This window comes from Cynocephalus volans, chromosome 7 (assembly GCF_027409185.1).
Source record: "Cynocephalus volans isolate mCynVol1 chromosome 7, mCynVol1.pri, whole genome shotgun sequence".
In the NCBI taxonomy this organism is placed as follows: domain Eukaryota; kingdom Metazoa; phylum Chordata; class Mammalia; order Dermoptera; family Cynocephalidae; genus Cynocephalus; species Cynocephalus volans.
In genome coordinates this window covers 134,775,945-134,801,681 of record NC_084466.1, presented here as the reverse complement: position 1 = coordinate 134,801,681, position 25,737 = coordinate 134,775,945, and the positions used below count along the sequence as shown (strand labels likewise).

Genomic DNA, 25,737 nt, shown 5'->3' with positions numbered 1-25,737 from the left:
CCTCCTTACCCACCCTACAGCTTCCCCATAGAAAAGGATAAGAAAAAGCTTAATGTGACTCCATATAGGATAGCAGCTAATTCAGCAATTCATACCCTACAGATTGACAGGACTAGGAAAGGCAGCCTGGTACCCCGAGGCTCTAGGAAGTGTGGGGGGCTGTTGTGTTCACAGCACTCAGGGAAGAGAGGGGAGATGACTGACTAGGGTGCACATGTGGAGAATTTCTTTTATGCATTTCATGGCACATTCTGCCACAGCAGCAAAACCAGCACATCAGGAATGGATCTCCCTGTTCTCTTAGATTCCAGAGAAGTCTGTGTCCCTGCCTACACTTTACGCAAGAAAGAAAGATCACTATCATCTATTTGAACATAGGGCCCAACAAGAGGTGGGCAGGTATGGGTACGAACATCATACTCTTTAACAAAACACTTTTTGAAAATATTTATATAGGGCCGAGCCCGTGGCGCACTTGGTAGAGTGCTGCGCTGGGAGCGCTGCGACGCTCCCGCCGCGGGTTCGGATCCCATATAGGACTGATCGGTGCACTCACTGGCTGAGTGCCGGTCACGAAAAAACGACAAAAAAAAAAAAAAGAAAATATTTATATAACTTTAAGTATTAAAGTAAGTGTTTCACCCCTACATATGTATCATCGTATAGTCCTGAACCTACATGAATACAGTCATATTTGAAGGAGAACCAAAGCATGAACACTGAATCAAAGGCAGTTTTAAAGGAGGTTACAAGAGTTGCTAATAAACTTACCCAGAGCATCAACCACTCTACTCTGAGACTCTCTCCTCCATTCAATACTCTGAGTGTCAACTTGAAAGGAACAGAAGGAATCAAATATTCAGACCAAATTAATTATATGCCACAAACTATTTAGCACACAAGGTATCATTTAAGTGATACTGAAGAAATGTTCACTGCCTGAAGTATTTATTTTTAAAAAGAAAGAAAACTGAAAATTTCAAAGGAGAAAGTGGCATGAGCACCTTCCTCCCCTCTCCCTCTTCAAATAAATCATTAAATACACTGGGCAACGTTATACTGTCATTTTTATCATAACAATATAAACAGTTTCCATCATCATCCTGAATATTACTTTATAAAGATATATATTTTAAAAGGCTTTCAAAACATCTTTCAACCCAGCATTTGAAAATAAAGCATTAAAAGAGTTTTGTATACAGTAACACATTCATGTGATAAGTATATGAATTTACAACCATACATAATATATATATGTATATATATTTATATAAAAAACAAACTTGGCCAGAAGTTAAGGCTACCTACAAAGTTGTACAAGTAAATTATGCTTGTCAAAACCATTACAAAATTAAAATCACACATGCATTTTTAAATCATCTAAACCACTGACAATATAAGGTTCAACATCCAAAGTTATCAAATTAACTGCAAGAAAGTGCTATAGACATTTACATTTTCTTAACAAGAATCAGTGTTCCCACAAAATTACATTTAAGTTTTTCACCAGCCTCAAAAGTAAGATAATTAAGAACAAACTTTTACAATTTGGTACCTAGCACTCTTAGGAGAACAGGTTGCAAATGGCAGGCATCACTTAAAAATGTGCTGTCTCACACACCAAAGTACAGTTTATAATACTGTTTGACCTGACACGTTGAAATTCTAAGCCTCAAAAGGGACTATGAGTGAACATTTCATTAATAATTATACATATCAGCAACCACAGGATAAAGGTTTCAGGATTTTCCCATTCAAATCAAAGTAAATAATTTAAACATGAAACAAAATAAAACCAAATGTAAGTAACCTAATTTCAAGACAACAAAAAGTCATTTCTGATGTTTGCATAAACACTGAATTTAAATCATTTTTTAAAAAGTACTTGAGATAAATGCCTCTTTTAAAATGACTTTCAGAAAATATATTTATATATATAAAACTCAGAGCCTGCAGGGCTCTGACAGAGTTTTAAACAAACAGAATTTGCTAAATGGAGAGAAGTCATTTAACAAGCTGATGTATTACTTTAGGAAATAAAGTGAAACAGCTAAATCTATATTACTCTTAATTTGGTGAGTTTTACATTTCCAATCTGCACATCTAAAATCTACCTTTTGCTTCATCTTTCCAAACTCTGGACAACATATATTTTAGGATGAAAATTTCTATCAAATGGTAACTGGAGCAAGATTTTTTTGTTTTTTTCAACAGCTGGCTGGTAGGAGGAAGATTTTTAAATCAATAATGTTTAATGCTAAGTGTGCTTTGTCCCTGTTGATCAAAAAAAAAAAAAAAAGATCCTATTTTAGACTTGATTGAAATTTAGTGTTTTAGACACTATCTTACGCCTAAACAGATAATTATTTTAGACAAATTACTGAAATAATTTTTCTCTTTTAAAAGAGATTGTCCCTATTTAAAGATAATATATATTTATTTACTGAATCAATAACATATTTTGAGCATCTCATACCTTTTTTATGAGTGCTGATTTACCAAAAGAAAATTATTTGAACTCTACAGCAGAGTTTCAACTATAGAATTTAGGCATTGTTGAGAAGTTAGGTCAGGTAAAAAGATATTTATTAATACTTAGTGATGTAACAGGTTTTTTGTTTTTTTTTTTAATAACTTTAAACATTATTTCTCTAACAGCTTTTCAGGTAACAGTGTCTAAAGAACACAATTTTTAAGATTAATATACAAAATCACCTTAGGGAATTACTGCAAGATGCTACTTTGCCAACATGGCCTAGCATCTATCTGTCTTAGTTTGTTTTCCCTTCATCTTTGCTTTTTAAAAAAACCCCAACATAAAAAAACACCTAGAAGGTGAGGCAGGTGATTGTCTTCATGAGCTATATGATACAGAGTGTGGCAGAAGATGAAGAGAATAGAATGATATATTTAAAAAGCCAAACCCAATCAAAGAATGCTTCCCATTGTTATGATCCAGTGGAATGCAAGCTGGGAATAGGATAAAATTTCGAAATCCGGCTCTGTGCTGATGGGTTAAGGCATTCAGACTCCCCAGTCATTTTAAAGAACACTTCCTGTTCCTGCAGTTTCCTGGCAAACTCTTCTTCCAGTGTCTTAAAAAGGAAGGGAAAAAGAAATTATGTGCTGGTTTTACATATAGAATTTACTCTGACAGCCAAAATAAAAATACTTGCCCAAACACTCTCTGCAAAGGAAGACACGACTGCTCGATAGTTAAGATCACAAGCTTTGCACAGTCCTAGGTTCAATCAAGTCTCACCTCAGCCATATGAATAAATAATTTGGGTTAATTACTTAAATTCTCTATATTACAGAATCATTTAATTCCTATGATGTAAAATAGTGATAATACCACTTACCTCATTGATTTGTTACGAGATAATAATGTACTTAACATATAGTAGGCACTCCAATAGATGGTGCCTATTATTACTGTCTCTCTCACATAGCACTTACCATTTTCTACTTTTTATTTTCATTACTGATGTACAAGTCTTTCCTTCCACACTACACTATAAGCTGTTGAAAGGTAAGACCTAAACCAGATTCATCTTTACATCCCCATACTACAGAGCAAAAATAAGTGTTGGATAAATATCTGAGATATTGTTGTGATCTGAATGTTTGTGGCCCCCTAAAATTCATATGTTGAAACCTAATCCCTAATGTGCTGCTTTTAGGAGGTGGGGCCTTTGGGAGGTGATTATGTCACAAATGTGGAGCCCTCATGAGTGACATTAGTGCCCTCATAAGGAGCTGAAGAGAGAGTTCTTCCCCTTCCACCATGTGAGGACGCAGTGAGAAGTCAGCAGTCTGTAAGCCAAAGACGGCCCTCACCAGAACCTGACCATGCTAGCACCCTAATCCCAGACTTCCCAGCCTCCAGTTTATGGTATTTTTAATAGCAGCCTGAATGAACTAAGGCAGACATCAATGAGTTTGTGGACAAGTGATTCATGGATAAGTGCTGTTACACAGGTACAAACAAAGTATAGGAAAAGATGGAAGGATGAAGGAAGGTGTTTCAGAAGAGGTGAAACATGAGCTAAGTCTTGAAAGAAAGATAAGAATTTGATAGGCAGGATGGGGAAGGCATGCCACACAGAGGGAGCTAAAACAACAGCATGAAGGCAGGAAACTGAGGAGTTGGGATAAGGAATAGTGATTATACCCAATGCTAAAACATGGACTGGGAAAAAAGTGTCTAATGGAAGATTAAGCTAGAAAGGTTGATTGTGGCCCAACTGTGGCACTATGTGAAGACCTCTAAGTCAAATTAAGACATTCATATTTTATTCTGATGGAACTGAAGATTTATCAACACCACTATGATAGTATCAGAGATTTTGTTGTTGTTGTTGTTGCTGCTGTTTTTAAAAGGTGACCAGTAAGGGGATCTCAATGCTTGCCTTGGTGTTGTCAGCACCACGCTCTCCCAAATGAGCTAACCAGCCATCCCTACATAGGGATCCGAACCCATGGCCTTGGTGTTATCAGCACCGCATTCTCCCAACTGAGCCACGGGCCAGCCCAGTATCAGAGATGTTTTTAAGGATAAATTCTGTGGTGAGGGCAAGTAGGCAAAAAGGAAAGATAACTAGAGACCAGAAGGCCCATTAACACACTAACCAACAATTTAAGCAAATAGTAGGATAGCAATGGAAAAGAGAAAAGAAATACTATGAAAAGAGAGTCAAAAATTAGTTGGCATCTCACTGAATGTGGGTGTGAGAGAAATGAAGAGCCCAGATGTCAACTGAGAGAACAGGAGTGCAGAGAACACCTGGGGCCGGGTGGGACTGCAGGGAGAGTGGAGAGGAGAGATGGAGAGGAAGGAAAAATGATGTTTAGTCTAGTCTTACCTCCACTGAGTTTACATTCTGTAGTCAACATTCAACAGGTTTTGATTATTTACAACATACGAGGAACTGTTCTAGAAGCTGGGTATACCCAGTGAACAAAAAAATAATGTCCCTGCTTTTAAAGAGCCTATATTCTCACAGGAGAAGACAAACAATAAACAGATATGTCTGGTAGTGATGAATGTTATAAAGAAAAACAAAGAAAGAAGAGGGTACACAGAATGTTTGAGGTGTGCATGGGGGCTATTTTATACATAGTGATCAAAATAAGGAAACAATGAAATAATATTTGAACAGAGACCTGAATGAAATGAAGAGGAATAGAATACCCAGTAGAAAATGGGAGTTTAGAGCTCAAATTGATAATAAAAAAAAACAATAAAAAATAACAGCAATAACAACCATCCATTGAACCTGACTATGGCTCAGGTACTGGGTGGGATAAGTACCATACACATATCACATTGTTTTTAAACTTTCTTAACAATCCCAATTAGGTAGGCAGCATCACCCTCATTTTACAAATGAGAAAAACTGGGGCCTAAAAATGTTAAGTGACAAAATTAATCAGTAAGTGTCAGCACTGAGCTTTGAATCGACACCTTACAAACTTTAGAGTTTGTACTCTATTCAAACCTTACTATTCAAGTTTTGGAATTGTCTTTAAATATTGTTTTTAAATATGCAATGGCTTTTAAATATATTTTTAAAAATGCAACAGTTGAAGCCATGACTAGATACAAGGTCATCAAGGTAAAGAACAGAAATAAAGGTGTAAAACTAGAAATGTTCACTTATCAGGTGACTGGAAGACAAAGAAAAGGTGATGAAGAATGGAGTATGAACAGAGCTATGTTGGGAGCCCGGCGAGAAGAGAATTTTAATAATAACAGTTAGATAAGGCCCTAGGATTTGGTTATTAGCAACTCACTTGTGACCACTGTCAGCAATTTCAACCAAGGAGTTTGAGATGGAAGCTTGACTGCAAGAAGGTAAAAAGAGACACTGGAGAAAGGCACTTGTCACTGCTTACCTCCCGTACCTTTTCAATTCTGAACTACATGAATGCATTACCTACTCAAAAAATTTAACAACAAATGAAATTTAAATTTAAAAGCCACGCCATAAACTGAGTCATTCAATTGACTGATTCATTTCACTTTCTCTGGAAACTTCTGGCACATAAAAGGGGCTAAATATTTCCTTGACTGACTGATTGGATGAATGGAAGATAGGAATGTTTGAAATATATAGCAGGCAGGAAGCCCAAAAGAAAACAAAGGTTTAAGCTTGATGGTTAGCAAAGGGATAGGGATTATATAGTGATAGCAAAAACAGAGTTGAGAGTCTCGAAACAGGGAACATGGCGCCAGGGCTGCTGTGGATGCAGACAGGATCCGGGAGGCCGGGGCCGCACTGAAGGCGGCCAGCTGCCCTATTCAGGATTTGAGGTTTCAGGCCGGCATTAAAGAAGATTCCTGGGAGCGCCCGAGCTGCACCGCGACTGAACAGCCCGAGGCGGCAGTGGCCGAGAACGGGGAAGGCGACAAACCAGAGGCAGAGAGTGAGCACCCAACCTCGCACAGCCCTGTGAGAGATCCCTGGCCCAGCCCTGTTCGGGGGGCTGACGCCCACCCGGCTCCAGCCTGCATCACCGGTTCACTCACCACCCCAGGGCTGCCTCCATTTTCCCAGGTGCTGGCAGCTTCGCCCGGCTCGGCCATCACTGAGCCTTCCCACTTGCTTGGCCCGGCGCAGGGCTTTCCGGAGCCTGCGGGCCGGCCTCCCCTCCCACTCCCTCCGCGGTTCTCTGGCGGGGCTGGTGGCGGGGGGTGTCCCAGGCCAGTGTCAGGAGGGCAAGGAAATACGGGCGTGCCGACTGTCACTCCACCACACCCTGGACTCCGGCCCCGGTAAACTTCCTGTTACTGGGAAGCAGATACCATCTCTGCGGCCACCAGTTCGGAAAAAAGCCTAAACAGTCTCTGGTTGGGAATAGTGTGGTAGGAGAGTTCCCAGGTCCGCTTGAACCTGCTGGAGAGCTGGCTGCAGGTGGGCGCTAGATTCAGTCTATGCCGGGGGGATACAAAGGTGAACAAGTCCCGAGAAAGATCTACACAGTGCTACAAAGGCACCCAGAGCGACCGGTCGTCTGTGCCTACCAGAAACCTGGTAGACTTCCTGGGCGAGGCGGTGCCAAGCAGGGTCTTGAAGGCCCAGCTGATGGACGAGGGTTGCAGAAGACACGTCCCAGCCCAGCACAGTGCGCACAGAGTGGGGAGACGTGCGGCCAGGGAGGCGGAGACTCGACAGAAACCACACACCCTGTGGGGTCGCCACTGCACGATCCAACAGCCTGGGCCAGAGCACACGGAACAGGGAGAAGTCCTGCACAGGAAGTGGAAGCTCAGCAGAGACCACACACCCTGTGGTACGTGATCCACCAGCCCAGCAGAGTCCAAGCTGACCAGAAAGGTGGCTCCCCGGAGAAGCCCAAGACCCGAGGCAACCACACACACAAGGCACTAGAGGCCAACTGAGCAGTCACGGAGGTAGCCATACGAAATTGGCAACCACAGCAACATCCTAGTTAGTCATTAGTCTCAAACCAGTGGACTGTGAAAACCCCTGCCACAATGAATAAACATCAAAAAAAAAGATACCAGAAATACAAAAAATCAAGAAAGTATACCACCAAAAGTTAATAAATCTCAAACTCTAGATCCTATAGAACAAGAAGCCCTTGAAATGACTGACAAGGAATTTCGAGTGATAATTCTAAGGAAACTGAATGAGATACAAGAAAACTCAGCTAGACATCATGATGAAATGAGGAAAAGTATACAGGATCTGAAAGAGGAAATGTACAAGGAAATCAATGTCCTGAAAAAAAATGTAGCAGAACTTGCTGAACTGAAGAAGTTATTCAGCAAAATAAAAAGCAACGGAGAGTTTAACCAGCAGGCTTGTTGAAGTTGAAGAGAGAACCTCTGAACTTGAAGATGGGCTGTATGAAATAACACAAGCAGACAAAAAGAAAGAAAAAAGAATCAAGGACATTGAAGAAAATCTGAGAGAGATATCAGACAACCTTAAGCACTCAAATATCCGAGTCATGGGTATTCCAGAAGGGGAGGAAAATGGAGATTCCATTGAAAACATATTCAACAAAATAGTGGCAGAAAATTTCCCAGGTATAGGAAAAATCACAGATCTTCAGATCCAGGAAGCTCAACCATCTCCAAACGTATTCAACCCAAAAAGGCCTTCTCCGAGACATGTCATAGTCAAATTGGCAAAACTCAGAGACAAAGAGAGAATCTTAAAAGCTGCAAGAGAGAAGCGTCAAATCACCTATAAGGGAGCCCCAATCAGGCTAACATCAGACTTTTCATCACAAACCCTAAAAGCTAGAAAGGAATGGGATGATATTTTCAAAATACTAAAAGACAAAGATTGCCAGCCAAGAATACTCTACCCTGCAAGGCTATCCTTCCGAAATGAAGGGCAAATACTATATTTCTCAGACAAACAAAAACTGTGGGAGTTCACTACCACACGACCACCCTTACAAGAAATCCTCAAGGGAGTACTGGGTTTGGTTCCTGAGAAATAACTACCACTGCCATAAAAACCCAAGAAAAATCAATACCCACTAGTATAATAAAAATGGCATTCATCAAGAGAAAACAAGCAAACAAAAACACTATCTACAACCTAAAGAACCAACAAACACAGAAACCAAACAGTAAATCAGAAAGCAAGGAACAAAAGACACCTAAGACAACCAAACAACCAATAAAATGCTAGGAATAAATCAACACCTTTCAATAACAACTCTTAATGTAAAAGGCTTAAATTCCCCAACCAAAAGACACAGACTGGCTGACTGGATCAAAAAGGAGGACCCAACTATATGCTGCCTACAAGAGACCCACCTCACCCATAAAGATTCACACAGACTAAGAGTGAAAGGATGGAAAAAGATTTACCATGCAAACAGAAAAGAAAAACGAGCTGGAGTAGCTATTCTTATATCTGACAAAACAGACTTTAAACTAAAAACCATAAAAATAGACAATGAGGGACACTACTTAATGATAAAAGGACTGATCCATTAAGAAGACATAACAATCATAAATATGGACGCACCCAATGTTGGAGCAGCCAGATTTATAAAACAAACTCTATTAGACCTAAAGAAGGAAATAGACACTAATACCATAATAGCAGGGAACCTGAACACCCCACTGTCAATATTGGGCAGATCATCTAGGCAAAGAATCAGCAGAGAAACACAAGATCTAAACAATACTCTAGACCAACTGGACTTGGCAGATATCTACAGAACAATCCATCCAACAACCTCAGAATATTCATTCTTCTCATCAGCACATGGATCATTCTCCAGGATAGATCACATATTAGGTCACAAATCAAGTCTCAATAAATTCAAAAAAATTGGAATTATCCCATGTATCTTCTCAGACCACAATGGATTAAAACTAGAAATTAATAACAAACGAAACTCTGGAAACTATACAAACACATGGAAATTAAACAGCATTCTACTCAATGACATATGGGTCCAAGAAGAAATCAAGCAGGAAATCAAAAAATTTATTGAAACTAATGAAAACAATGATACATCATACCAAAACCTGTGGGATACTGCAAAAGCAGTAGTGAAGGGGAAATTTATTGCATTAAATGCTCACTTCAGAAGAATGGAAAGATGGCAAGTGAACAACCTAACACTTCACCTTAAAGAACTAGAAAAACAAGAACAATCCAAACCTAAAGTTAGCAGACGGAAAGAAATCATTAAGATCAGAGCAGAACTGAATGAAATTGAAAACCAAAAAACAATTCAAAAGATCAACGAATCAAAAAGTTGGTTTTTTGAAAAGATAAATAAAATTGACAAACCATTAGCATGGCTAACAAAAAAAAGAAGAGAGAAGACTCAAATAACAAAAATTAGAAATGAAAAAGGCGATATTACAACTGATTCATCTGAAATACAAGGAATCATTCGAGACTACTATAAACAACTATACGCCAACAAATTTGAAAATCTGGAGGAAATGGATAAATTTCTGGACACACACACAAGCTCCCAAAACTGAACCATGAAGACGTAGAAAATTTGCACAGACCAATAACAATAAAGGCGATTGAAGCTGTTATCAGAAGGCTCCCAACAAAGAAAAGCCCAGGACCAGATGGATTCACAGCAGAATTTTATCAAACATTCAAAGAGGAATTGACACCGATTCTTTACAAACTATTCCAAAAGATTAAAACAGACGCAAATCTCCCAAACTCATTCTATGAAGCAAACATCATCCTGATACCAAAACCAGGTAAAGATATAACCAAAAAAGAAAACTACAGGCCGATATCCTTGATGAATATAGATGCAAACATCATCAATAAAATACTAGCAAACAGAATACAGCAACACATATGCAAAATTATTCATCACGATCAAGTGGGATTCATCCAAGGGATGCAAGGTTGTTTCAACATATGCAAATCAATAAATGTGATACACCATATTAATAAACTCAAACACAAGGACCATATGATCATCTCTATAGATGCTGAAAAAGCATTTGATAAAATTCAACACTCATTCATGACAAAGACCCTCTATAAGTTAGGTATAGATGGAAAGTATCTCAACATAATTAAAGCCATATATGATAAACTCACTGCCAATATCATCCTGAATGGGGAAAAGCTGAAAGCTTTTCCTTTAAGAACAGGAACTAGACAAGGATGCCCACTCTCACCACTCCTATTCAACACAGTGTTGGAAGTACTAGCCAGAGCAATCAGAGAAGAGAAGGAAATAAAGGGCATCCAGATTGGAAAAGATGAAGTCAAACTGTCCCTGTTTGCAGATGACATGATCCTATATATCGAACAGCCTAAAACCTCTACAAAAAAACTCTTGGAATTGATAAATGATTTCAGCACAGTAGCAGGATACAAAATCAACACACAAAAATCAGTAGAATTTCTTTTCTCCAATAGTGAACATGCAGAACGTGAAATCAAGAAAGCCTGCCCATTTACAATAGCCACCAAAAAATAAAATACTTAGGAATTGAGTTAACCAAGGAGGTGAAAAATCTCTATAATGAGAACTACAAACCACTGCTGAGAGAAATTAGAGAGGATACAAGAAGATGGAAAGATATCCCATGCTCTTGGATTCGAAGAATCAACATAGTGAAAATGTCCATACTACCCAAAGTGATATACAAATTCAATGCAATCCCCATCAAAATTCCAAAGACATTTTTCTCAGAAATGGAAAAAACTATCCAGACATTTATATGGAACAATAAAAGACCACGCATAGCCAAAGCAATGCTGAGCAAAAAAAATAAAGCTGGAGGCATAACACTACCTGACTTTAAGCTATACTACAAAGCTATCATAACCAAAACAGTATGGTACTGGCATAAAAACAGACACACTGACCAATGGAATAGAATAGAGAATCCAGAAATCAACCCACACACTTACTTACTGCCATCTGATCTTTGACAAAGGCACCAAGCCTATTCACTGGGGAAGGGACTGCCTCTTCATCAAATGGTGCTGGGATAACTGGATATCCATATGCAGGAGAATGAAACTAGATCCATACCTCTCACCGTATACTAAAATCAACTCAAAATGGATTAAGGACTTAAATATACACCCTGAAACAATAAAACTTCTTAAAGAAAACATAGGAGAAACACTTCAGGAAATAGGACTGGGCACAGACTTCATGAATACGACCCCAAAAGCACAGGCAACCAAAGGAAAAATAAACAAATGGGATTATATCAAACTAAAAAGCTTCTGCACAGCAAAAGAAACAATTAAAAGAGTTAAAAGACAACCAACAGAGTGGGAGAAAATATTTGCAAAATATACATCTGACAAAGGATTAATATCCAGAATATATAAGGAACTCAAACAACTTTACAAGAAGAAAACAAGCAACCCCATTAAAAAATGGGCAAAAGAGCTAAGTAGGCATTTCTCTAAGGAAGATATACAAATGGCCAACAGACATATGAAAAAATGCTCAACATCACTCAGCATCCGGGAAATGCAAATCAAAAACACATTGAGATACCATCTAAAGCCAGTTAGGATGGCTAACATCCAAAAGACTCTGAACGATAAATGCTGGCGAGGTTGCCGAGAAAAAGGAACTCTCATACATTGTTGGTGGGACTGCAAAATGGTGCAGCCTCTATGGAAAATGGTATGGAGGTTCCTCAAACAATTGCAGATAGATCTACCATATGACCCAGCTATCTCACTGCTGGGAATATACCCAGAGGAAGGGAAATCATCAAGTCGAAGGTATACCTGTTCCCCAGTGTTCATCGCAGCACTCTTTACAATAGCCAAGAGTTGGAACCAGCCCAAATGTCCATCATCAGATGAGTGAATACGGAAAATGTGGTACATCTACACAATGGAATACTACTCAGCTATAAAAATGAATGAAATACTGCCATTTGCAACAATATGGATGGACCTTGAGAGAATTATATTAAGTGAAATAAGTCAGGCAAAGAAAGAGAAATACCACATGTTCTCACTTATTGGTGGGAGCTAAAAATTAATATATAAATTCACACACACACACACACACACAAAAAAAAAAAAAAAAAACCCGGGGGGGCGGGGGAAGAAGATATAACAAACCACAATTACTTGAAGTTGATATGACAAGCAAACAGAAAGGACATTGTTGGGGGGGAGGGGGGAGGGAGAAGGGAGGGAGGTTTTGGTGATGGGGAGCAATAACCAGCCACAATGTATATCGACAAAATAAAATTTAAAAAATAAATAAATAAAAATAAAAAATAAAAGCACATTCTAGAAGTAAAAGAGAAAAAAAAAAAAAAAAAAAAAAACAGTTGAAATGATTAACCAATGAGACCAGGCTAGCAAGGAGTCAAGCCCAAACAAGGGAAATGAAAGGAGGAAGGGAAGCCATGCCTATTTTACTGGATGTTAAATTTACATAGCATAAGAGGGCCTTGTAGTCTGGCTCCTGTCGACCTGCCCAGATTCAGCTGCCATCACTTCCTTTCTTCCTTTTCTCCCTCCCTAACGCCTACACACATAGGCACACTTCCCCCAATGCTCCAATGACAGGGAACTATTTGCAATTCTCTGTACACATCATTTTCACTCATCCTCTCGTCTTTATTTAAATTGCTCCATTCCACCTCAATCTGTCCATCTGCCTAGCAGGCTCTTACTCTCCTTCAAGCCTCACTTGGCTTACAAGGCACCTCCTCTCTAAAGCCTCCCTGACTTCCCCAGGCAGATTTAAGCACCACTCCTTCTTTGCTTATAAATTCTGTTTCCTTCCCCTGTATCTTCTACTCACCTCCTTCAGAGTAATAATACTACCAATTTGAAACTGCCTGTCACTAGATTCTGAAACTTTTGGGGACAGGGGCTTTGTTTTTTCATTTCTGCATCTCCTGTCCCTGACACTACACCTGACACATAGTGAGTAAAGAGCCAAAAGGCAGGTGGATGGATGAGTACAAACATATCATTTTAATTAAAGCTTTTAAAATTACCTTCTTCCTTGGTCTCAATTTCTCTCTCCACTCTTTTAATTCTTGGCTGTGTTCCTCATCTAACTCCTTTAATTTCTGTGTCTCATGCTCAACCAAGAGGTGGCATTTTTCATTCTGAAAGTAAAGTTTGGATTAAAAGAATTTCAATGAACTAAGCAATTTTTCACAAATACAATTACCTTCCAACATAATAAATTTACTCATCAAACATCAAGCTATTACTGAGGTTTAAGTTCCCCTCTAAAAACCAAGGGTCAAGAATTATGAAATGAGTCATAGCATCAATTTTTGCAAGTTTAGAAGCTAGATCTGTTACCATACCATATAAAAAGAACTTAAATAGAAAGAATTAGTTTGAGCCTTTGTTTTTGCTTTCTAAGAATGTCTGCCCACAAAATTGACACTTCAGAAGGCAGACTGCCTACATTTTACCCACTAGCTCCAGAATGTGGGATTAGGAACTATAGTATTCTACTCTAGTAAATTAAGCAAACATACAGAGTATCCACACTGTATACACTACTATGAAATTCTAAACATTTTAGGCTACATATTAGATGGGCTGCACACTCCAAATAAGGTCTAAAATTAGCCCTCTCTAAAGAAACCTTTATATTTCTTAGGAAAAGAATTCTTGCATATTTATCACTTTTTTCAAAAACCTAGAAGAAAATCAACTATTTTTCCCAGAATGGAAAAGAAATTTTAAATTCAGAATCTGACAACAAAACTGCCTACATCATTTTGAAACTTTGCAAGTCTTTTGCACGTCTTTTTTTTTTCTGTTTTTGGAGGGGTGGGGTGAAGCACAGTTGGCTGGTATAGGGATCAAACCCTGGACCTTGGTGTTACCAGCACTATAGTCTAACCAACCGAGCTAACCAGACAGCCCATCAATATATCAATATTGTTTTTGAAAGTCTCAATTTCTTAGGTTATAACTTAGCTTCCTGTTTATATTAATCATGGTTATACAAAATGTAAACAAGTGTCTTTGACACTAAAATGATTTTCATTTGTGTCTATACAGGAAACACAACCTTTAAATCCCAGCATTCTCCAAAGTAATGTGCCATTTTCTCTGGTTAACTTTTTTTCTCAAAAACAGCCACATGTACTACCCATCTATTACAAGCTTTGCTGCCACACTGCTGTATCTAACCTGTAGTTGATGCAGTTCTCGGACGTTGGCTTCACACTGCAACTGAAGATCTCGCATTTGATTTTCATGTTTTTGATGCTGAGCCATTCTCTCATTTTTCTGCCTCTTTTCTTCTTGTCCAGCAAACTATAAATAAGAAAAAAAAGTAAGTTATGGTTAACAAGCAATGTAATTTCTACATATTCTGAAGGTGTAATTAAGGAATTTAATAAAACGTAAAAGTACAATAAACTAAAGCTGCAAGTAATAATATGCTGTGACTCAAAACTGGAGTCTACATCATGGCTTTGGAACAGAAAGGGGACTTCTGATTAAAACCTTGACCCTCCTATCTGCTAGTGACCTCAATTAATTTGTGTATGGGACCTGTGACTGCGGAAGTATCACAGTGAGATCCCATTTTGACTTAAAAAGCTGTCCAAGTCACCTCATTCCCAAGATTGATCTTAGGACCAGTCTAGCCCATGATCTGGTGGGGAATATATGAGGGAGGGCTTTGCCCCCTGTGACCACAACCCTGGGACGAAATGAGTTGGTGTATGCCATGTATCTAGAGACAGCCCATAGAGTTAAAGTGAACAGCAACACACCCAAGGTGGCTCTAAATGTTTACAAAACAATTATGTGGCACTTCTAAAGGCCATTCACATTTTAAAACCTGAAAGAGAAGACAGTACTTTGCTTACTTACCTGTTTAATTTTGTCACGATCCTGATCTGGTGTGGCTGTTGAGTTAATTCTCAAACTTTTCTTAAACATGGCCATCCGAGTCTTGGCTTCACTGCGTTGAATCTTGGGCAATCTTGCTCTTTCTTGAGTCTGTCTGTTTTTCATTTCCTCAATAAGTCGTTGATTGTAACGCTGCATTTGTTCTGTTTCCTAAGAAAGTTTTAAACAGACTCCTGTAATGCAGATATAACTTAATATTCAATATCCACACGTATGTTCAAACATATCATTTTGTTGTTGTTTCCCATAATTACTCTCTCACTTGTTGCACAGTGACCAGAAAAATATTAAGCAAAAAATAATTTATAAGAAAACAAAGTTATTAGTAACGAGCCTTAAATTAAAACTCTCTTTTACTAAGTTCAAAGAGTCCATATTTTTAATTTACTTGAGCCCCAAATGGAGCCAAAATAGCTACCTTCAAAAGACAAGATGAAGGGGCCGGCCCGTGGCTCACTCGGTAGAGTGCGGTGCTGATAACACCAAGGCCACAGGTTTGGATCCTATATACGGATGGCCGGTTTGCTCACTGGCTGAGCGTGGTGCTGACAACACCAAGCCAAGGGTTGAGATCCCCTTACCGGTCATCTTTTAAAAAAAAAAAAAAAAAAAAAAAAGACAAGATGAAGATTACAATGTAAAAGAAATCTTTAAGCATTATAATTAGTTACCTTCCTTGTAATTTGTAGAAAAGAAGTTTGTAATCATGATCAAGATACAATGGATTACTTCAAACTTCATCAAAAAAATTTTAGGATAAAAGAAAGACAGAATGGAAATCTAAAACTAATTCTCTAACAAATATAAGCTTCAAAAGTGCATAGCTTCACAAACTTTAAAATTAACAAAAAAAATGAAGTTTTCCTTTCAATAACCTTCTCATGGCGCTTAAGTAGCTGATGCCTTTGCATGAAATACTGATCTTTAAGTTGCTGTTTGAGCAGCTGGTGTTTTTCTTGTAAGTGTCGTTCTTCAAGCTCCCAAATTGCAGCTTCTCGGGCTAGAAGAAGACAGCAATTTTCATAATGTCACTTTGCTCTTTTTACTAACATACTTTGCTCTTCACTTAATATTTACATAAAAATGTCCTATATACATTAACTTATACACACACACTGACATTCTGAGCTATCAATAAAATTTCACCAGTTTAAAGATAGTATCTATTACCACTTTCCATTCTGTTCTAATATTCTATGAGAATGTCCTACTCTGAAAACCAAAATTCCATTTAATCATCTTAACAAGAAAGAAAAAAATCTAAGCTAATTTGTTAAGGGAAATGAGTAATGAAAATCCCATTCTATCATGTAGCCATTAAGTATACCAACAATTATGAGGCATAATGAGTACACAAAATTACTCATATATATTTCTATCATCATCTGGACAAGATGTTTTAAGGATTATAGTGTTATGTTTACTTCTACTGTCATAAAAGAATTCCATATCTTGCAGTGTTTCTTAATTTTAAATAAGTTTTTTTCCTCTTATTTACCACAAGTTTATCTTTCCCTTTACCACCCTAGTAAAGGAAAGCATTCAGATGTTTTCCAAAATATATCCCAGCAATGCTTTTGAGCATTTACACACACACATATATACACACACTGTATATATTTATATACACATATATTTATATACACTGTATATATACATTTATATACAATCACTTTATATACACACACATCCTGCAGAATTTCATATACCTCTCATGAGCTGTTGTTTGTTGTTCAGGCACTCTCTTTCAATGTTGGCTAATTCTGCCTTCTGTTGTTGGATGATCTTTTTCAAAGAGCCATCTAATTCTTGTTGTTGCTTCTGAACAAATTCTTGCTCCTATCAGACACAGTTAACCATCAGTTAATTAGTATCTACTGAGCTAAACATCTATTTATCTATATGACTGTATATATTAGTGGTTAACATGATTTCTAAACCGAGTTTGCAAAGTTAGCCAGATTTAAAAAATCACCAAAATTATATAGAGTACGTATATAATATAAATGTATCAGTCACCCAATTCAACCCCAGCAAAAAGTATTAGAATACATAACATTCTAAACTCACTACTGAGAAATCATACACACAAAGAAGCTTATATCCTACTCATAATTAAAATGCCCTATTGTACTAGCATCTTTGGGAAAATAACAAATTCACAGCCTCTAAAATTGACTATTCATTCCACTATGGTGTGACTAAAATAAGAATAAACAAGAAATGCCCTTTAGGAAGAAAGGCAATAAAGAGCTCATAAGTAAAACAGATATCAGAATTTTAAACTCTTTATTTTTTTAAGAAATAAAGAGTTAGGAAGAAATACCATGGGTACAGTAACAGAGGAAAATAGTTTCTGTATCTACAGCTTGTGCCTGAAAAGAATAGGTTGAGGACTTATTGAGAAATAATGTATTGCTGGAAAAAATGTAAACTAGGAACAAAAGAGTTAAATATTATAAACCTATAAACAAAATTCATATAATCACAGAATCCTACCAACATGTTTGGGGTGCATTAATTCATTCAACAAATATTTATTGAGTACATACTATTTTCCCAAATGCCAAATTTATTCTTTAAAAAAAAAAAACCTTCAATTACTGTGTAAGAAAAGGATACATTAATGTGACTTATGATTTTTCTGCTAGAATCACACATTTATAGAAGAAAAGGAATAATATCCAAATTGAAGAGGGCACAAAAAAATAAAAAGAAGAAAGCAAATTTGAATCTCCTTCCCTCTCTTGGCAATTATATCAGTTGGTGATTAGCTTAAGGGATATTCAGCTCAATCTGAGTGCGGATTTAGAATTTAGTATTAAAGCGGCACTTCGCCTGTAATCCCTCTGCACCTCCAAGAGAAGATCAAACCCCAAGATGCATTTTGGAACTATTCTTTAGGCCTTGGACAGAGTCTGACAAGGTCTGGATCATTATCAGCCTGGTCTTTAATGCACAAAGGAGCCTAGCAATGTTCCTCAAGATGTCTGCCATACTACAGTATCTCTCTTTAGAGGTGGCACAGTTCATGCTGTAGTGTTACAGTAATTTGGAGTCAAAAATGCTGTCTCATCTGCATCATCATTTGTATTTTAGCATAAATACAAATATACAAGTGGCAGAAAGACTAATGAATTGCCTCTATAGAATACAATTACCAACTTGACCACAGTCACCTATACAACTTTATCACAGCCAAAAAATTTTCAATGAATATTTTATTTTAAATTCTAGAATAAGGCCTTTTGAGTTTTATTTAGAAATACATAATCTCTATGCTTATCTTTTAAGTAGTTATATAACAACGTAAGTTCAAACTTCTTTCTTAGAGTAAATATATGTAATAAAAATTAAATTGTTTCTCTAATTTCAGTTGTAAAATTTCTATATGCAAATTTGTTTAATAAGCTTAATATAGCCTGAAGATATATTAAAGCGCTTTCTTTTGTTCAAGGTTTTTATCACTGGTTTGCATAAAGAATTTTTTTAAAAAATACCTGTGTGTACAGAAACAATGGGTGTAAATTAGCTAGCATAAACATAAATCTTACAATTAGACTCAAAGAAATCAAATGCAAAAGTATAGGATGGGGTGAATAAATATTTATGTAAAAATAAAAAAGTAAATATAAGCCAATGCCACTAAAAAAGTGAATGCAATCCCTCATCTATGCAATTGTTTTTGTTCATATTACTATAACATATTTATGTCTAAATTAAACAAGATAAGAGTTCAGTTCAAAAACCTTTACTAAGGCCAGCCCATGGCTCACTCGGGAGAGTGTGGTGCTGATAATACCAAGGCCCGAGGTTCGGGTCCCATATAGGGATGGCCGGTTAGCTCACTGGGTGAGCGTGGTGCTGACAACACCAAGTCAAGGGTTAAGATCCCCTTACCGGTCATCTTTATTAAAAAAAAAAAAAAAAAAAAACCCTTTACTAAACACCTAGTAAATGCTGGGCACTGTACTAGTTACAGAGTTACTAAAATTAATAAAAGATAGTTTTGCCTTCAAGGAACTTCCACTCAATTGGTCCCAAGTACCAACAATCTTTGTCTATCAGTTCATATAGAGTAGCAGGGCCCTCCCTTAGTATGACATCTTTAAAAGTTCAAAAGTAAACCACAGAAAACTCAAAGCTGGGAATAAAGTGTTCAGAAACCATGCCTTACAATGAATGACTGAAAGAACTAAAGGAGTGTGCCTTGAAGCAGCTAATACATAAGGCGTAAAGAAGAGCTAAGACTGTCACACAGAAGCAGGTAGAACTAGCATTGTGCTGCTCCAGAAGGTAAAACAAGGATCAACAGGTAAAGGTCAAGGTAGGCAGACATATGTCCAATGTATAAAAGTCCTAACAGAGTTAGCAAAAACTCCAGCTGCCTTATAGAGATATGGACTTAAATAATCAAGCACAGTCTGGGTAACTACATTGCACAAAAGATTTTTTATATTAAAGCTAAAAGTTATCTGGAAAGCTCCCCTACAAACTAATAAATACATTTCATTACCTCAAAAGAAATAAAATTTTAATATTATTGACTATTCATTAGATTTCCTAATTTCGAAAGCAAAGTATCATACATTCACAATGGAATCTGCAATTAGACATTACTTTCAGGAAATAAAAGAAAAGAGATCTTACATTCCAAAAAGATTGCACAAATTACATTAACCTTTAAAAAAAACAACAAATGGACTTAATCACTAGGAGTTACAAATAAAAGACAACAACAAAAGAACCCAAACTATTAAGGCCAAAAATTATTTTTTTTAATGGACATGTAAATTATAAAATGATTACCCTTTAAAAGTACAAGTTTAAATTCTGATAGGAAATTTTATCATATTAATTAGAAAATTATAACACTTAAAATTACAACTTTGGGTTCTAGAAAACTATCAGAAAAGATTATGATATCTTGGGCTATTTGTATAGAATTTGATCATTTTAACTCAAAAGAAAGGCTAAAAATGGTAATGATCAGAAAAGTGATCATAATACATAATTTCTCCCTCTCATTAAAAAGAAAAATCAATGTTTTATTTATTCTTTTAGAAAACTGTAAAAAGAGTCAAACTGCAGCCAATAATGAAAAAAAAAAAGTCTGATTTCAAGAGAGGTGAAAAGAGTGGTTGAAATCAACCTGTATTCTATCTACTCCAGTTGCATATATCAAACATCACAAACAAAAATTACAGTGTTAAATGAGCTAGTCATTTCCCTGTGGAAACCGTGAGAAAGAATACAGCCTGGAATTCCAGACTTAATTTAAAACTACAGTAAGGAGAGAGAATAGCAACTCACTATTCGTTATTGACAATTTGAAAAAATGGTAACTAGGGTTAAATGAAATTAAAATCACTACTTTTAACATGGCTTTTCTGACCATATCCATAATTAAAACATCTACGTAAATATATATGCAATCAAAATGTCACTTCACACAAAGATAAAAATCTAATCACAGCATTCAATTTCTCACATGTGCAAAGTTTATAAAATACTATTGGGAAAATATTTTATTTTTTTTGAAAAAGATGAAAATCTCAGATTAGAATTTGTGGTAGGGTAGACAGAAAAAAGAACACTGTGTTAAAAGTGTTCTAGCTCCAGGTCTACCGTTAATGTCTTATGTAACTTTAAGCAGATCATTTAGTCTTCTGTGCCTCAATTTATTCATCTGTAAAATGGATATACTCCATCCCTCTATTAGGGGGGTGACTATGAGAATCAAACATGGAAACTCTTTGAAGAACACTTACTATAAAGTCAGCTTATTACTACTATTCTTATTAATGACACTCTTTATCTATCAATCTAGATTTTAGCAAATGATGCCAACAATGAAAAGGCACATGTGAGTCAAAGAAAAAGCAGATAAAACAGGAGAAGGCATCCTCCTACAGGCACATGGGACTTACGTCCTGCATTTGGGCGTTGAAGACTGCACAAGATGACAACTGAAAAGACTGAATCATGACCTGAGCAACACCCTGTGGATCAGAATACAATGCACCTCCCGGGTGAGAATATATCTCAATGACTTTATGTAAATGGAAAGAATAATAATACAAATATTGAGTTTCTTGAGGCCTGGAACAAGTCACTTAACGGAGGAGCCTCTTATTTGTAAAATGAAGGATTTCACCTAGATCAGTGGTTTCCAAACTCTACTGTGTTACTGTTGTTTTTTAAACCAATAGAATTCCTATTTTAAGAACTCACCAAAAAACCCTCAGTTTATTAAACAGATAAAAAGTAGTGATGCTTCAGTTAAAGTAGAAGCAGAGGCCCACAGCCCCACAGTCCTCACCTTTTGAAGGATTCCCAGAGCTGCTTCTTCCAAACTCAAGAGCTCCTGGGAGTAAAGTTTGAAAACCACTGGACTAGATTATAAAATACATTCTAGCTCCATTAATATATGGCTATTATTTATGAATTCTCAAAAAAAGTTTAAAATAGACTCCATAAAGTTATCAAGTTTTAGCACCTTCATCAAAACCAAAAGATAGAAATACCTTTGGAATTTAATTACTAAATTCGTCATTAAATTTTTACAGAAGGAATTTACCAACACTTTCCGCTTTAGTTGGCAAATACAGGCCAACCCACAAAATTACATGAAAAATCACCAACAAATTCTCACTGAAGTATAGGATCACTTAATTCATTCAACACCAAATTCTCAATTTGAACTCTAAAGTTTGATATATTATTACCTTTTGGAATTAAAAGAAGTCTATATTCCTTTAAAGGCAAACCCATATTGATTGTTATTACCTGGTTTGAAATCCAAATTAAGCAAAAGAAGATGTGTGGCCAGCAAAGACAACCTCTTCAATTGTTAACAAGATATGGCCAAAAACCACTACATTGAGCTGATGAAAGGTTAGATGAGGCAAAGAGCGAGTAGCTTAAAATATGACAGGCAGTATGTTGTGGTGGTTCAGTATATGAAACATGGAGCTCAACTTGTCTGGATGAGAATCCTGGCTCTACCACTAACCAGATGTGTGACTGTAGGAGAGTCACTCAACCCTTCTGTGCTTTAGTTCCCTCACCTGTAAAATGCGGGTAACAAGAGTAACTTTTGCATGTTTGTTTTGAGAGTAAATAAGTAAATGCTGTGTTTGCTATTATCACCTTAAACTAGCAATCCTGACACCCAGACTCACTGGCTCATAGCAAGAAAAAAAAAAAAAAGGCAAACTAAATTTATTCACATAAACTAGCTTCACTAAATTTTAAATTCCAAGATTATATTTTCCTCATTTTTCATGGTCTTAAAAATATTCTCTACTTTAAAATGATGGTGACAAGTAAATGGCAGTTTTAAAATATCCTTACTTGGTAAAAAAAAAAAAAAGAAAAGAAACAATTTTAATAGCAATCCATGTCATGGTCCCCAGTGGTTTTAAAGTTGCTTATGTTATTGAGCTCAAAGTAATAAATGTTTGATCTACTATTTAATATTACCATTTATCATTTTCTTCTAATTTTGAACTTACAGAAATAATGGCCTTTTAATAGGCATTCTTCTTGTAAGAACAAAGCTTATATACTCACCCTCTACTTTTCTGTCCTAAAAGTCTTCTATCAAACACTGGCATTACTACTCAAAAATATAAGCTTCCATCATGATTAAAATCAGATAACAGTGGATTGATTATACATTAACATACTTGCTTATTTCATCTGGAGTCAACTTTCTAAACATTCAACTTAACTTCATATTAGCAATTTAGTCACCATTAGAGTGAATTTAATACTACATAAAGAAGATCCTGGAAATCTTTGGACAGGGAGAAGTCAACATCAAATAATAATTACAGTTAAAATTTATCCTTCCAACCATAGTTTACTGAGCTGTGAGAAAATGCTGCTTTCTGTTTTTAGTAGCATTAAGCTGCTGCTGTTACCTGAGCATGCTGGCTTTGTGCAAGCTCCTCTTTCCTGCGTTTCATGAGCTCTTTTCTCAGCTCTTTGGGTGCTTTCTCCACTTCATTTATAACCTACAGTGTATAAGCATGCAGGAGGTGGGGAAATAATGCTTTCTCCACAGCAAGCATTTGTGTGAGCAGACAAGCTACAAGTCAAATATTAAAGCTGTTAAAAAGTTCCTTTCAGCATGCATTAGCATAGGGGTTAGTTTGGTGAGAAAGAATGAAAGGATAGAACATGCTTAATCTCAGTGAAGAAAGGGACATTACACCACAGAAAAGTAATTAGTTGCTTAATTATCCCTATATATCATTTTCTCTCTTAAAGATCCAAATACAATCAGTGAAGAATTACTTGCAGTGCTGATGCTTAACTAAAGGTTATAAACTCAACTGACCTTCTTGAAAGATCATAAAATTATAAACATATCCATTGACATTGTTTGAAATACTGAAAGTAAGGAAAGCTAATGCCATTTATAAAAATGCAAAATTTCAGGCCGAGCCCGTGGCGCACTCGGGAGAGTGTGGCGCTGGGAGCGCAGCGACGCTCCCGCCACAGGTTCGGATCCTATATGGGAATGGCTGGTGCACTCACTGGCTGAGTGCCGGTCATGAAAAAGACAAAAATAAATAAATAAATAAAAATGCAAAATTTCATAATTGGCTTGATAATACCAAAGACATAATTCTAAATGAAATCCACTTAATGAGACCAAAAGGAAAAGAAAAAAAAGCCTTAGAATATACAAAGGAGAAATAAATGAATTCTAAGTTTTTTTCATAAAACACACCATTTTATACACGGTGTGATAAAAATGAACATATCTGATGATCTTGTGTAGAATTAGAATAAACATTCTCCTTTGCTGACAATTTAAGCCAAGCTCTTCAAGTTTAAAATCAGTAAAATAAGCAGTCTTAACAATTTAGTAAGCTACAATTAATTATCCGAGATAAAATATAAGACGAAGTATATTTTAGAGGTCCTTCTTCTAATCAGTTCAAAATCCTACACGTGTATATTCCATTTAACAATAGATCTGTAATCCAACTATGAAAAATGATCATGTGTTTACAAGTAGAAGCACCAGAAGAAACCAGAATCCAAATCACCACATGCTATTGATGGTCTGTGAAAGAGACTGATTTTGATTTAACATGGTGTATTTAAAATTTCCCATTAGCAATCCCTCATGAAACCAAATCACCATTAAAAGGAAGAGACTCCCCAAATGCAAGAAGTTTAGCAATAAAGAAAAAATACATAATATAATTATTTAAAACATGCTTATCATGATCTCAGACATGTTCACTGGCTAAAACTCTCCTACCCCAAAACAATAACAATAACTACAAATTTTTATATATTTAGGATTAAATCATATATTTACCAGAAAATTTTTTTAAATTTAATCTGATATAAAGAATAACCTCTTAATAAAAACTACCCATGGTTTTGAGAAAATTACCATGTAGACCCAGTAAACTTAATCATGGTATATAGAGCAATTTTATATAAAACATAATAAACAGTAACAAAACCAATTTTTTAAAATGGTAGCCACCTCAAATAAAATTACATACCATTTCATTCATCTCTACCTAAAATAGTCATAGAACATACCATATTTATTAATGTTCAACTCTATCCTTTTTAAAGTAGATCCTTACAATTCTGCAATATTATTTTCAACTTTCCTCATAATTTAAATGTTAAAGTCAATGAATCTGGGTATTTGAGATGTATAACAAAGGTGAAAATGCATTTACTAGTTTGGCTGAGAATTTTTTGTTTCAACCCTAACAAAATTAATCATAATTATTTTCCTTGGGGTCTTTTATATCATGAAAAGGTAAATCTTCCTCTAACACTGAAGATACAGAATAAATCAAAAACTACCTCTGAAAATTGCTTATATGTAAAGCTCTCTTAGTTTTATTTTAATTTGGAAACAAAAGGACACACAAATATAATATGTAAATCCTCCTTCTGAATCAATGACAACCTTCTATAAAAAATACTGCAAGTAGATTCTATAACAATATGAAACAGTTTCAGGAAAAATGAAAAAACTCATTCTATTCAAATGACCACAGGTAATTTCCACTTCTGATTCTTCAAAGTACTCTGCAATTTAACAAGCATATAGATAGTATTTTGAATTTCAGGTTATTCAGCTTCTGTTTGGGACAATGTCCAAGAAAGGTAATAAAAAACTAAAACTAATCAAGAAAAAAAATTTGGTGCAAGTATAAAGATGACAAATAAATTAATAAATAATAAAATGAATTACTGCTGCACCAGCAAACTATAAAAATATTTCTATATAAATAAGAAAAATATTAACAAAAAATACATAAATAAAAAATACTTCTATATAAATAAGGCTTTAAATAGTTGCATTGATAAA

The 25,737-nt window shown here is 36.1% G+C and overlaps 1 protein-coding gene across 2 annotated transcripts in view; it reads right to left on the bottom strand.

The window, feature by feature from the left end:
- Positions 1 to 1,901: 1,901 nt before the first annotated feature.
- Positions 1,902 to 25,737, bottom strand: part of SLK (STE20 like kinase) — a 59,352-nt gene continuing 35,516 nt past the window's right edge. For both annotated transcript variants that reach the window (XM_063102884.1, XM_063102885.1), the window contains 6 exons: positions 17,084 to 17,213; positions 16,250 to 16,374; positions 15,336 to 15,524; positions 14,646 to 14,771; positions 13,484 to 13,597; positions 1,902 to 3,095 (listed from right to left, as the gene is read on the bottom strand). In XM_063102884.1, the coding sequence (XP_062958954.1) occupies positions 2,949 to 3,095; positions 13,484 to 13,597; positions 14,646 to 14,771; positions 15,336 to 15,524; positions 16,250 to 16,374; positions 17,084 to 17,213 (831 nt within the window). In that variant the 3' untranslated portion in view covers positions 1,902 to 2,948. The remainder of the gene's footprint in view (positions 3,096 to 13,483; positions 13,598 to 14,645; positions 14,772 to 15,335; positions 15,525 to 16,249; positions 16,375 to 17,083; positions 17,214 to 25,737) is intronic.